Below are 12,588 nucleotides of genomic sequence, written 5' to 3'. Positions count from 1 at the left end.
ATAAACATTCAGTGTTCGCATTAAAGAATACTAGCCGCTATAATTAGGACCTGACATCAACAGCACTTAAATACTTAAAAAAAAAACAATAGTAAATTCCAGACCTAATTATTTAAAATGAGATACTGCTTCATGAATACATAAATAAAGTGTTTATTTTTGGACAAAATTTACATCTTTTGCAAATGCAAGTGTGATACCATTGACATGAAATATTATATATTGTCTTAACTAATATGATCAAATTAAAATTAGAGATTTTGTTATTGGGATTGAAACACTGGAAAAGAAAACAGAAACAATAACAGTGTAATACCATTTGTGTGATATTATTAAATACATTTCAGACAAATATTCTCAAAAATCCTGTGTAAATACTCTCCATTTTTGTGAAATATGAAGTGAAGTGGTATTATAAATTGATTTGAGGAATAGGATTTTAAATGCATCCCATAAGGTACACTGAAAAGCAGTCCCAATTTGATTTCCTAATTTATAAAACCATTACAATATCTATCAAAATCAACAGATTGGCTATTGTACTGTAATATTGCTTATATGGTCACATTAAGTGGCACCTTAGCTCCTTTTCCCTGAATATAATGTTTAAAAGTGTATTATTATTTTCTTACGATGTCAGCAGAGAGGGTCTTTGTTTCAAGCAAGGCAGCCCACCACTGCGTGGGAACCCCTGTAATAATTCATGAGCATTTATTATCTATCTGTGCATGTGTGTATATCAGGACTCTCACCTAAGAAAAATACAGCATATAATTAAAAATTTATTTAACTGTATCAACTGAATAATGATCAAATTCAGCACTGCAGGGGACTGGATCCTGGGATCGTTCACAAAGTAAGATTCTGGGAGCAGGGAGTCATTAAACTATTGCAATGTTGACGATGTAACTTCAACTCCACAATCTCAAGGTATGTCATTAGGGGTAACACTTTTTTACCATGGAGGCAGTGGGAACTTTTCATTGAAAAAAATAAAATGATAAAACCTGAGTCATTGAGCTTAATTACAAGAGAATGAATTGTCCCCAAAGCTGATATTTTAGTTGAAAAGGTAAATTTAAGTCTAGAAACACATTTGTATTTTTATGCTGGATGGCTAATGTGAGGTATACTTTTTCTGGCAGTGGCACAGGTGAGGTTGTAGTATTCAGCTGGACGTTCAGTAGATCATCAGTAGTAAATAAATGGTTACATAAAGTTTCCTAAAAGTACAATCTCAGCCAGTTTCTCTCCACTAACAAACAGTGACTGCAGGTATCACAGTCAATATTTATCTTGCTGTAGAAAGACAAATAGAGGGGACTTCTATCTTGAGTTACTACGAGTGAATCCACGCTAACCTTACAGAAAGTGGAAACAGTATATTTATAGCACATCTGGCAGGGCAGCCTTCTTTGCCGAAACATGGAGCACAAAGTTCATCCCTGAAAATACCATCAGCAAATTCAACCGATGAGCAAAGTTGGATGTTTGGCAATACATTTTCAATTTTAACAATGAAAATTCATTAAATACATTTATCCTAGAGGAAATGTCAATTTTCAAAGGCACTTAAATCTGTACTGACAAATAATATAGCATGTCAATTAAAGTATATACAGTTTGTGGGGCAACGGAGACAAATCAATGTTAAGTTTGACCTAACACATCTATACTCTCACTTTGTGAAACATTGAACAACTTTTTTTCCAACAGTGTTATGGACACTTGTAACTAAAATGACTCCTCATCAGTCTAACATCCACATTTGCTCCTGTCCGGGGTCTCGGAGATGTCTGGGTTGTTGGGTCCATTAGCTCGGACAGTCCCGTCGGGGATCCAGGACTTGTCAACACATCGCTCCATCCTCTTCATGATAAGATCCAGCAGCACGTCCACAGCCTCGTTCACATTCTGCCCGTTTGCAGCACTTGTCTCAAAGTATGGGATTCTGCATGGAGGAAAATAGCCGCTATAAAGACAGGGTCACAGAATAATGCTACCCATGTACAATGTTAAACAAACCTATGGGCTAAATCAAGGAAAAGAAAAGAAGGATATTGAAAGGGTACAACTGGAGTAATCCTATGTTTTTCTAATGTTTACTAAAAATCTATTCATGTAAATCTAAAAAAAAACTGCTCAGAAATATATAGTTTCAGTCATTTCACTGCAGTTTTAGCAAACTTTCCGTACACAACAGTGCATTTTTAAGGGCCGATTTTTCATCTGTTGATTAATACACATTTGATGTGCTGATGTGTGTTTATGGCAGCAGGATGGTGACTGTGAGATCAACTTTAAATGAACAATCTTGGTAACATTGATGTGTCACCCAATGTGATTATGTTGCTCCTTTGTGTTTTTTATAGTTTTTGGACAATGATGGTACAGAGGAAGGAGCGTAAACCTGCGCACCAGTTATCTTAGGGTGATGACATGTAATGTTTCATACTGAGGTTTATTCTGGAGGCATTTCAAACACTTAACAAATTGCTCATTCTCTACAATATCTGTGTTTTTAGCAAAGGTGTGTCTAATGGGCCCAGAGCAGGATATTTTACACATTCTCAAATATTTGCTTTTCGAGGAGGACCAGTTTAGGTTGTCATTCTCCTGCACAGACTTAGGCAAACAATTACAGCCACTGCCTTCTTGACAAATGTTTGAGGGAGAGGTTCATGTGCAGATGGATCAAAACTGAGACATACCCGTACTTCTCTGCCAGCTCACGCGCCTCTTCTTCACTGACTGCTCTCTGATCTGTCAGGTCACATTTGTTGCCACATAGAACAATGTCTGGATTTTCACAGTATGCATGAACCTGTAACTGACCTGAAAGACATTGATTTCATATTTAGTCCTGTTTTAAATGGGATTTTGCATTTATTGTCGGGCCAACTGTCATTGTAATTTTTATGCAAGAGTCTGTGTTGCGACATAAAATGAAGAGGGAACCTGGAACTTTGTTGTGAAAAAAATGCTTTTTTTGTTAACACAACTCAGAAAGTGTTTGTCATGCGTCGGTGCACTGTACCGAAGAATTAACCAAGACAAACGTGTGGAAGTGGAGGAACCTGTGGAAGTGGATTAAGTAAAACAGGATGCAACTCGCCACACTGTCATCGTCCATCATGATGTAACACTGCAGACAAGCCCTAAGCGAATGTAGTAAACATCGCCCAACCTTACTATCATTAATGTATTATATTCACCTGAAACAAGAAAGTTGAGAATACAGTAGAAGTAGCAGCAGCCCGGAACAAAGGGAATTATATATCAACTCTAAACACAAAGCTTTTGTGCACGTACAAGTGACAAGAAATGTAATATTATCGAATGTCGTGTGCATTGGCAAGTAAACAACTTGTGCAGTGATTATCTATAGAATCATCAGTTATGAAGACTAAAAATGTAAAAATCTACACTTTACAATAGACAACATACTCATCCAGTTTCTGACGTTGAGGAAACTTTGCTCATTTGAGAGGTCAAACAGGAGGAGGAAGCCCATTGCATCTCTGAAGAATGCCGTCGTCAAACTACGAAACCTAAAATCATTCAGGAAAAAGAGAACGCTTCATGAGAAATAGAATCAATTATGGAAAAGACGCATTAAAAAACAACTGAGGACAAGTTGAGGTTTGAAGAAGGTGGGAAAGTGCCTCAAGTACCTCTCCTGTCCTGCAGTGTCCCACAGCTGCATGTGGATCTTCTGCCCTCGACCTGAAGATCCATCTGGACCTGTTGATTTGTAGACCTGAGGGAAACAGAGACAAGTAACGTCAAACTAACCAGGCACGCTCTGCTCATTTAGCAGCATGTTATAAAACAACGTAACATGGGAACATGGCTTGTTGCTAGACAGCCTGAAAAGATACGAGTAAAGTGTACCTCACTGTTCTTGCCTCTAGACGTTTTTACACATCTAACTACTATTATTCAAAAATGATCTAAGTGGGTTTGCTGAATGTTGTGAAGCTATTGAAAGTATGTTAGGAGAGCAACTAAAGGGCAGGCAACAAAACTACAATGTCGCTCTGGTCACTGTCAGAATTACTGATGCTTCTTTTATTCAGCTACAAGTGAGAGACTTTTCAGCTCACTGTAGAGGTGTGATGGAGAAGACACTGCATTACATGCCACAAAAATATAACAAAATAAACCAAAAATGAAAGTAGATCTAAAGGGAAATTTGGCAAATAAACTCTTAATAAAGATTTACAGCCATTGTAGATGTGTGTTTCAGTGTATAGTATAGTGTGAACCATGAATTGTGATCTCATACAGAGTCATAGTGTGTGCGTATGTGTGTGCGTGTGTGTGTGTGTGTGTGTGTGTGTGTGTGTGTGTGTGCATGCACACATTACATTATTTCTATGAAAGTAAGCACCATCAATCAAAATCAATACCTACATACATTGTTTTCCCCCCATAAGTACGTCAAATCCAAATCTTGCAATTCAGTGGTTTAAAAGATTTAACAAGCCATATTGTTATTCAAAACATCAAAATTCTTTCGCAGATTTGAATTTATTAAAAAAATAGGAGCAGCATTAATCCGGTGTTTCATTGGGAGCGGGAGGCTGCTTGCAGGAATCGAGAAACAACAATATCTTAAACATTCTGTCGGGGTTTAATTCAACAGTTAAACAATGAGTTTAATGAAATGGCCCAGTTTTAACTGTAAATTCAATTTCACATTTAACTCATTCAAATATTCTCCACATCTCGTCTTTGGCCTCTTCACCAGCACATCCGTTCTGGGGAACGCAAAAAAAAACACTTTCCGTAACCAGCAGCAAACAATCGAGAGGCACAACTGTGGGATGTTTGAGGACACGTTATAATCAATTATCATGCTTTAACCATGACAAGCATTTGTGATGTTTACAAAAGCTCCTCTGTAAGAGGCAGTTTCATAGCTAATGTAACTTTTCAAATCACAAAATGTTCTAGTATAGTATTCACTTGTATCTTTATCTTATAATCGGAACCTATGGAAATAAAGAGATAATAATTGGCACTGAATATCCAGTATAGCTGTGATAAAATCGTTTTTCTCAGGAACATTATTGAGTAAATATGAACACTGTTCAGCTGTTTGCCATTGGTATGGAGTGTTTTCTTAAGGAGGGTTCTGCCTGCTGCTCACCAACACTGGTCATTACTCAGATTTCTGTTGCAAAATCCATCAGTAGTCTTTTGTTACATAAGTATAGGAATGCATTTAAGCCTTTAATTAGGCAGCCATTAATGCTTGTAGCACACTTGAACACTAAGAAATGTCAAATCATAAGAGCCAAGCATAAAATCCACGTGTGCTTTTACTGAGGTAACAATTCCAGAGCTGGCAAGAGATAGGTTTGCACTTTTATTCAAAAATTGATTGAACCTACCACTCTTTTTTCTCTGAAGTCGATCCCGACTGTGGTGATGAACTTGGAGTTAAAATTGCCATCTGTGTATTGGTAGAGGAAGCTTGTTTTTCCCACGCCAGAGTCACCGAGCGCTAGGAATTTGATGAGGTAATCATATTCCCAATCAGACATAGTGAGTCCTTAATGTCTGAAACACACAAACAAAATGATTGAGACAACCAACAATCCCATGAAAAGAACAAAACCAAAAATTAATTGATAATACAAACAACAGTACAGCCAAAGTTGATATAACTTACATCTCAGCACCACAGAATATAAATGTTGCATAAACAAATTTAAAAAACAATTTAAAAAAAATTAATTCAAGGCAAGTTTGTAGAGACAACACCAATGAAAACACCTGTGTGAGTGAATTACAAAGAGGCATTCATATCTGTCTCTTAATTTCCTACATTATCATTAAGAACATTTTTCTTATATTATATTTCATATTTCATGTTGAATAAACAATAAATGATGATGGATTACATTTATACAGTTCTTTTCTAGTCTTTTCCATCGCTCAAAAGCGCTTTACATGCACAGTTGACACTCACCCATTCACAAACACATGCATACAGCACTTTGTCCATCAGTCATGCATCTCGTTTACACACTGCCAAAGTCTTGTCCAAGGATATTTCCGGCATGTGGAACCGACGAGCCAGGAATCAAACCACCCAAACCTCCAATTAGTGGGCAACCCGCTCTGTCTCCTGAGCGACAGCCGCTGGCCATCACAGCCACAGGCCCCAGTGCAGGTCATCTTAGGACAGCCACGGAAAACAAGATTACCGCCTCGACAATTTGCAGTTTACATCGATGTCTGTCCAGACTCATACATGGCGACATTGAAGGAATTTAAGATCAAAACGATCACCACGGTTACAAGGTGGGCACCCACGATTAGAGTCAATAATCCAGTACAACCTTTCCTTCTCTTCCTGAGTTATGAAGTTGAATAAAGTGTTTTTGCAGAATATTACGATGTCACAGATAAGTTGACCTTTGACCTATCACTTCATCATTTTATCTTTTCATTACAGGGCAAAATAAATTGGCCCAAAATGTGTTTGTGAGGTCACAGTGAGCTTGACTTTTGACCTCTGACCAGAAAATTCTAATCAGTTCATCCTCGGGTCACAGTTTGTGTCAGAAGTAATAAAACTCCCTCCAGACATTCTTATGTATATCAATACAATATCATGTTCACAGGAATGACATTAAAAAATGTTTGGGAAAAATGTGGAAGATTAAAGTAACAGGATAAACATGTACTGTGTAGTTTCACATACAGTTGATGCTGACATTAGAAATATAATGAGTAACGCCTTTTACACTTCTCAAGTATTATGCAAGACCTCCAGTTGATGGACTTGTGGGCTAATGTGTGCAACGTAAGAGCTGTGTGATGTTGCTGACACAGTGACAGGAAGCATTTGAAATTCCTCCGTCTCTCTTCAACCACACACGCACTGAAACACATTTTTTTTATCATTTCCAACACAACTTGAAATTAGATAAAATAAGCAGAATTTTCTTACACGTACACATCGAGTTTGAGAAGCACCCTATGATATCTACTGGATGAAAAGATCTTGTTAGTAACGGTCGACTAAATCCAGTCAAAACAGTCAGGGGAAAGTACGGAGGCATCATATGACCACTGCATAGGAGAATGTTCTGAAATTCTTTCACTGTGAACCCCACTGGACCTTTCATCTGGAGACATAAGCAGCTTAAGGTCTCGTGCAAAATCAAGATCCATGATAAATGCGTTGGGATGGAAAAAGCATCTTTAAGCTCTGAGCTCAGAGAACCAAACCCAAGAACTCTGAGGTGCACGTGTTGCCGGAGACTTTGACTTTTTTAAGGACTTTATATATCATCTTTAAAAGCCACAGGTTTTCGCATCAGGGCTGCATGACTTTGGATGATGAGCTCAGTCAGTAGGAGATATTATATAATTTCTGGAAACACCTGCTGATCATTTATGTTTGTCAATCCTTTATTTTAAAATCATTTCAGATTAAAGCTCTGATTTTATAAACCTTAATTTCTAATCTTATTAGCTGATTATTGATCTTATGGTTTACTGTTGTAAGCCTGTTTTCAACTTTTGCTTTGTAAATACAATTTACATTTTTAATACTCACTACAAGTCAAGGCAACAGTCAGTCCACACAATAAAATAAATAAGGTGTAGTCATCAAGTAGCCACATGTTCATAACCTCCCTCAGTGGTTTTGTCATTGTACAGTACAGCGTCAAATTGCTAAGCAGCTTTGTGTTGGTCAGTGAAAACCACATTCCTCAGACCACAACATGCAGGCCGTTAAATTGACATGTGAGCAACAATGCTTACTGGCTTAAAACTCTCACAACTTCCTGCCGCTGCTGATCTTCCGTTCACCACTTTCCTGTTATCTTTCATTCAAAGGCCCTGCTAGCAAATATAAACATATACACCATGAATTCAGCTGCCAGTTTACAATAATAATATAACTAAAACTAAAGCAGTGTAATACAACAAACCTGCAGTAAATGCTGCATCTGTGAAGGTTATAATGTTCAGTTTTTTGGTTTTAGAGAGGGGTTGATTCAAATGTATGATCATTTTGGAAGATGTGGCACTGTTGGCCTGACAAAAAAAATTGTGTAGTCCATCCATATCAAAAACTGACCATGAAGTTAAATCAATACGTGTCTAAAGTGGTTTCAATGAAAAAATGAACGGTATCATTCTGATTCATTCCAGGACTGGATTTATTCAAGCTATTTGTACATAATAAACAAGTCGTGTGAATGTGGATTCAATATCTTCATACTTTTTAATAAAATGAGAAACAACGGTTTTGTTAGAAGAGCTCAGTTACAATGCTTTCCGACAGCTGAGGGATAAATTAATCAGCACATATAAATTACTGTTCAACCCATGTTACTCGGATTATTATCTAAAATCCTGACGCGAAAACTTGAGTCACTACACGAGGTCTGGTTCAGTAAAAACATGTCACAGAAGTGACACAGCAAAGCCAAACCAAACTGCTGGAGATCCAGATTGTGTCAGGAAATGTCTGCACTGACTATTATCAGGTCAATCAGACCAAACCTCAGAGAGCCCGGTTTGCAAAACAACACATTGTATAATCCCATGTTAGTTAATGTTATCTTGAAAATAAAGTAGATGATCATTCACAATTAAGTATGTAAGCTGCTACTTATTTTGCACTCCTCGGGCCTGTGAAAAGGAAGCGAGCTCTGATGGAGAGCGGGATCTTGTGTTGTGTAAAGGAAAGAAAACACAGAGTGCAGTTTACAATCAGAGAGATTCAGAAGTCTTATCCAAATTACTGCCTTACGAAAACCTTTGTGAAACAACAACGACGACGACCCCGTCTGGCCTCCTCTGCTGAATGTGGACCTTTCCACATGAAACAGAACAATGCTGGTTTCATAAGATGATATAATATAATACTCCTTTATTTGTCCCACAACAGGGAAATTTGGATTTTTAAATTTTATGTTGAATAGGTGGGAAATGAGCCGTTAAGGCGTTTAGAAAACTCCTCTCTGAGACTTTGGTCTTCTCTGAATCAAAACCTTAACCTTCATTGTGAATCGCAGCCTGTGGGTGACTGGTCTGTCGATGGCCATCTTAATGAATTAACTTACCTTAATTACCTTTTATACGTTAGACATCAGGGAGGTTAAATTAATTTGGGAGTAAGAGGTAAATACACTGAACAGTCTTATGTTTCCCTCCCCCCTTTTAACAGACAGGTCCCTGTCGTTTCACAAGAATACGGTGTCTTACAATACAGTACTCCCCTTATGTGGCAAAGACCGCACACGCATCATTTAATTGGCCGTCCAATACCGTCTGTGATGCTCATCTTAACTAAGTTTTAATTTTACCTCCGCCAAGGAGGTTTTGTGATTGGTTTTGTTTGTTTGTATGTTTGTTTGCAGGATTACTCTAAAAGTTAAGGGTGGATTTGCATGAATTTTTTTTTTATCAGTGTATAGGTCACAGCCATTGTAATGTGTGATTCAGTTTGGGAGGAATCGAGATCTATGAATGTTTTGAAGGATTCCTCACTATTGAGAGATAGGGCAAAACTTGACATAGAGAGTCAAATCTCACAAATAAATTACATTTTTTAAATATGTAGGTCTGACTGTCTTGATTGGAGCTCTTGTTTTAAAATGAATCCTTGACATATATATATATACACACACAAACACACTATATATCCTGACCGATGCTGTGACAGGATGATTTTGAGGTGTGTTTATTTGGTGTATGGGACAATATCAGCTTTAAAAAGCAGGAATCTTTTTGATTACAGATGTCTATTGAACTAGTATGTCACTTGTATAAAAAGTCATACTAATGACTTTCAATGCAGTTCTTTTTAAATCACATTACAAATTGCTGATTGGCTGATACAGTGAAAAAATATACTAACATCAGATCATAGCAGTAGTACATCTCACAGTGACTGAACTAATGTGACGGAAGGATCTTGACAAAGAAAACCATCAGTGCCGATAACACATCTGTAGTTGGTCAGGCTACATTCCCAACTGGTCAGAGCGGACAACCGCAACAAACCTCGGAGGCCAAACAGCTCAACACTGACTCACCTATGGGCAGTTGCTTTCAGGTAATTTCATTTATGGGTTAATAATTGTTTGGCACTACTGTGTGCCGCTGGAAAGCAACACTACCCCTCCACGATAGTCTGGTCTGTGAGTGACACCCTCGACAGTCTTGTCGCAGCACGCCACCATGTTGGACTGTCAGGACTTGGTCTTGTAGTTTATGTTTCATGTGTCTTCACTTCTTTGTCTGTGACTCAACGGTAATGTTGCTTGTGAAAAACGTCGAGTCCCGTTGACCCTTTCCTGCTCAAATGAAGTTGTTGAAAGAAGCAGAAGTGGAGAAACTTGCCCTCTCTGTTGGCACACACTCCTGCGGCGGGGAGTGGACCAGTGGCCGTGATTGCCAGGCAAACACAGCCACCCATGCAGTCCAGCAAACAAAAAGGCAGCCTTAATCATTTGTCAGGGCCAAGTGGATGACCCACCCTGGGCAGCTCGCCAACACGGAGGCTGGCAGCTCCCAGGGAACAATCCGGATGTACGCGTACTTTTGAAACATCATCTGAACGGCTCAAGATGGAAAAAGGGTGCAGGAGCATTACGATGATGTACAAGGCAAATGAGTTTTAAATATAAACACAAGGCTTTTTTTCTTTTCTTTTGGCAGCAGCAGTAAGGGAGGCACATGAAACTCATTCCCATGCTGAGACACAAACAAGCACAAGAATCAATGACGTGAAACAGAGAGAACGTGTAGCGACCCTCAGCTGGGCCCTCCTCTGGGGTCAGGTGACCTCTCGGGAAGGAATTCATCACCTCAAAAAAACGTAATAAGAAGACTCCATCAACTTAATGTGGACGCTACCATAACAACTCAAGTGTGTGAGCAGGCCTCAGCACTGAGACACACTGACAACCTGGAGTCGTGCTCAGTGTGTCACACTTGTTGAGCAAGTGTGAAAAAACCTCTCGATGATAAAGCAGCTGGTGAAACGTTCGCAGGAGCTCTCTGATCAGCTGAGAGCTCAACGTTTCCAGCCTCGGTCGCGATCTCCTGACAGATGCGACGAGCTGCTTCCTTCCGACTGTCACATTTCCTGAAAACAGTGTGATCGGCTCGCTCGACTCACCGGCCCCGGGGCGTTGCTGCTGCGCACTGGGTCCTGCTGCGGGAGACGGTCGGCGGGAAACCACACGAGCGACGAAGACTTTGACAAACAAGACAAAAAGAAAAGAAAAGGAAGCGAATAATAAACGAGGACCTGAACTGTGTCCGTCACCTCTGAGCCATGAGTCGAGTTGAAACTGAACCAGCAGCTCCGCGCCCCGCGGCTGGTGTCGAGTGTTGAGAACAGCTCCTCCTAGCGGTGGAACCACTCACCGCCAGAGAGGCGGAGGAGACGGGCGCTAGGACACCGGCGACCACATCCAGACACTTCATGAGTGTGTTTCTACTTCAGGCTTCACCTCAAAGGTTTTCTACGGAAGAGGATTCATTTGGTTCAGCTGTTTTTCTGTCTTTAATTTTCTGACAACATTTGTTTTTGTATATTTATTGTACACATTTCTTGTGGAAATATATATATATGTATATATATATAAAAATAAATGTGTATATATATATATATATATATATATATATATATATATATATATATATATATATATATATATATATATATATATATATATATATATATATATATATATATATATATATATATATATATATATATATATATATATATATCTCAATTGAAGGGGCTCCCGTTAGATTGATCTTAAATACATTAGATGTCTGCTGGGAGCTCCTTTTGTAGTGGACCCAGACACATCATCTTTGTAATATGAGAGATCCGACTGTTTCTGTGGGATTCCCTTCCCTCCGGTAATGTGGATCAGCAGGTGTTGGAGCTGCACATGCTCTGACTTCAGATTTTCTCCTTCATATAAATCTTCATATGTTATAATTTTACCAAGTTATTCCATTAAAGGGAGAGTTTACCAAGTTGTTACTTTGGGTTATTTCAAAGGCAGGACTGAGGGTTAAGAAGATAAAAATTCAGATGATAAACTAGAGAGACCTTCTTCCGTAAATGGCAAATGGGCAAATTAGGGCAGGGCCATTTCAGGTGGCACTGTCCATTGTTTCTCCCTAGCTGACATTTGGAGATACAGTATGATCAAACCTGTGATACATTGTAACAAAATAGGAAGACAATAAAGCAAAAAAGTATATATATATATTTTTAAACATTAACATTTAAGCATTTTAATCCACAGACTATGATTACACACTCAGGGTCACTGGGACGATCTATTTGTCTTGAAATACATTTAAACAGTATAAAATGGTCTATTTTAAGATATCATTAGTCACAGGATGATTTAAAGGTAGAATTTAGATAACTGTGTGATATTTGTTTTAATGCCAGCCAGTCGGTCACAAGAGCATTTCACTTTTGTGCATCATGAGGTTCGCTGGCTGACGCATTTTGAAATACCATGACCTCAACTGTGACATTTCTCAAATCAAAAAGTCTGTTTATTGTCTGGT

General features: G+C 38.5%; 1 protein-coding gene across 3 annotated transcripts; it reads right to left on the bottom strand.

Moving 5' to 3' along the window:
- Positions 1-137: 137 nt before the first annotated feature.
- On the bottom strand, positions 138-11,470 carry rab27a (RAB27A, member RAS oncogene family). Of its 3 annotated transcripts, none has more exons than XM_035627480.2 (6): positions 11,162-11,470; positions 5,400-5,568; positions 3,675-3,760; positions 3,448-3,551; positions 2,718-2,835; positions 138-1,951 (listed from the first exon to the last, which is right to left on the bottom strand). In XM_035627480.2, exons 2-6 carry the CDS (start codon positions 5,550-5,552, stop codon positions 1,756-1,758), a joined length of 657 nt encoding a protein of 218 aa, XP_035483373.1. In that variant the 5' UTR covers positions 5,553-5,568; positions 11,162-11,470; the 3' UTR covers positions 138-1,755. The 3 variants fall into 3 exon arrangements, with proteins under 3 accessions (XP_035483373.1, XP_035483371.1, XP_035483372.1); XM_035627478.2 differs by having other exon boundaries at positions 2,712-2,835; positions 11,162-11,461; XM_035627479.2 differs by having other exon boundaries at positions 2,712-2,835; positions 11,312-11,454.
- Between the last annotated feature and the right edge of the window lie 1,118 nt (positions 11,471-12,588).

This window comes from Scophthalmus maximus, chromosome 4 (assembly GCF_022379125.1).
Source record: "Scophthalmus maximus strain ysfricsl-2021 chromosome 4, ASM2237912v1, whole genome shotgun sequence".
Taxonomy (NCBI): Eukaryota; Metazoa; Chordata; class Actinopteri; order Pleuronectiformes; family Scophthalmidae; genus Scophthalmus; species Scophthalmus maximus.
Note: the sequence above shows the minus strand (reverse complement) of the source record. Positions and strands in the feature narration are given on the sequence as shown.

What these genes read in the sequence shown, in the direction of transcription:
- rab27a (XM_035627478.2), bottom strand. Translation starts at nt 5,552, where the DNA reads ATGTCTGATTGGGAATATGATTACCTCATCAAATTCCTAGCGCTCGGT. An exon ending in ACTTCAGAGAAAAAAGAGTG is followed by an intron (nt 3,761 to 5,399) that starts GTAGGTTCAATC and finishes TGTTTCCCTCAG; the next exon opens with GTCTACAAATCAACAGGTCC. An exon ending in GAGCTGGCAGAGAAGTACGG is followed by an intron (nt 1,952 to 2,711) that starts GTATGTCTCAGT and finishes TCCTCCATGCAG; the next exon opens with AATCCCATACTTTGAGACAA.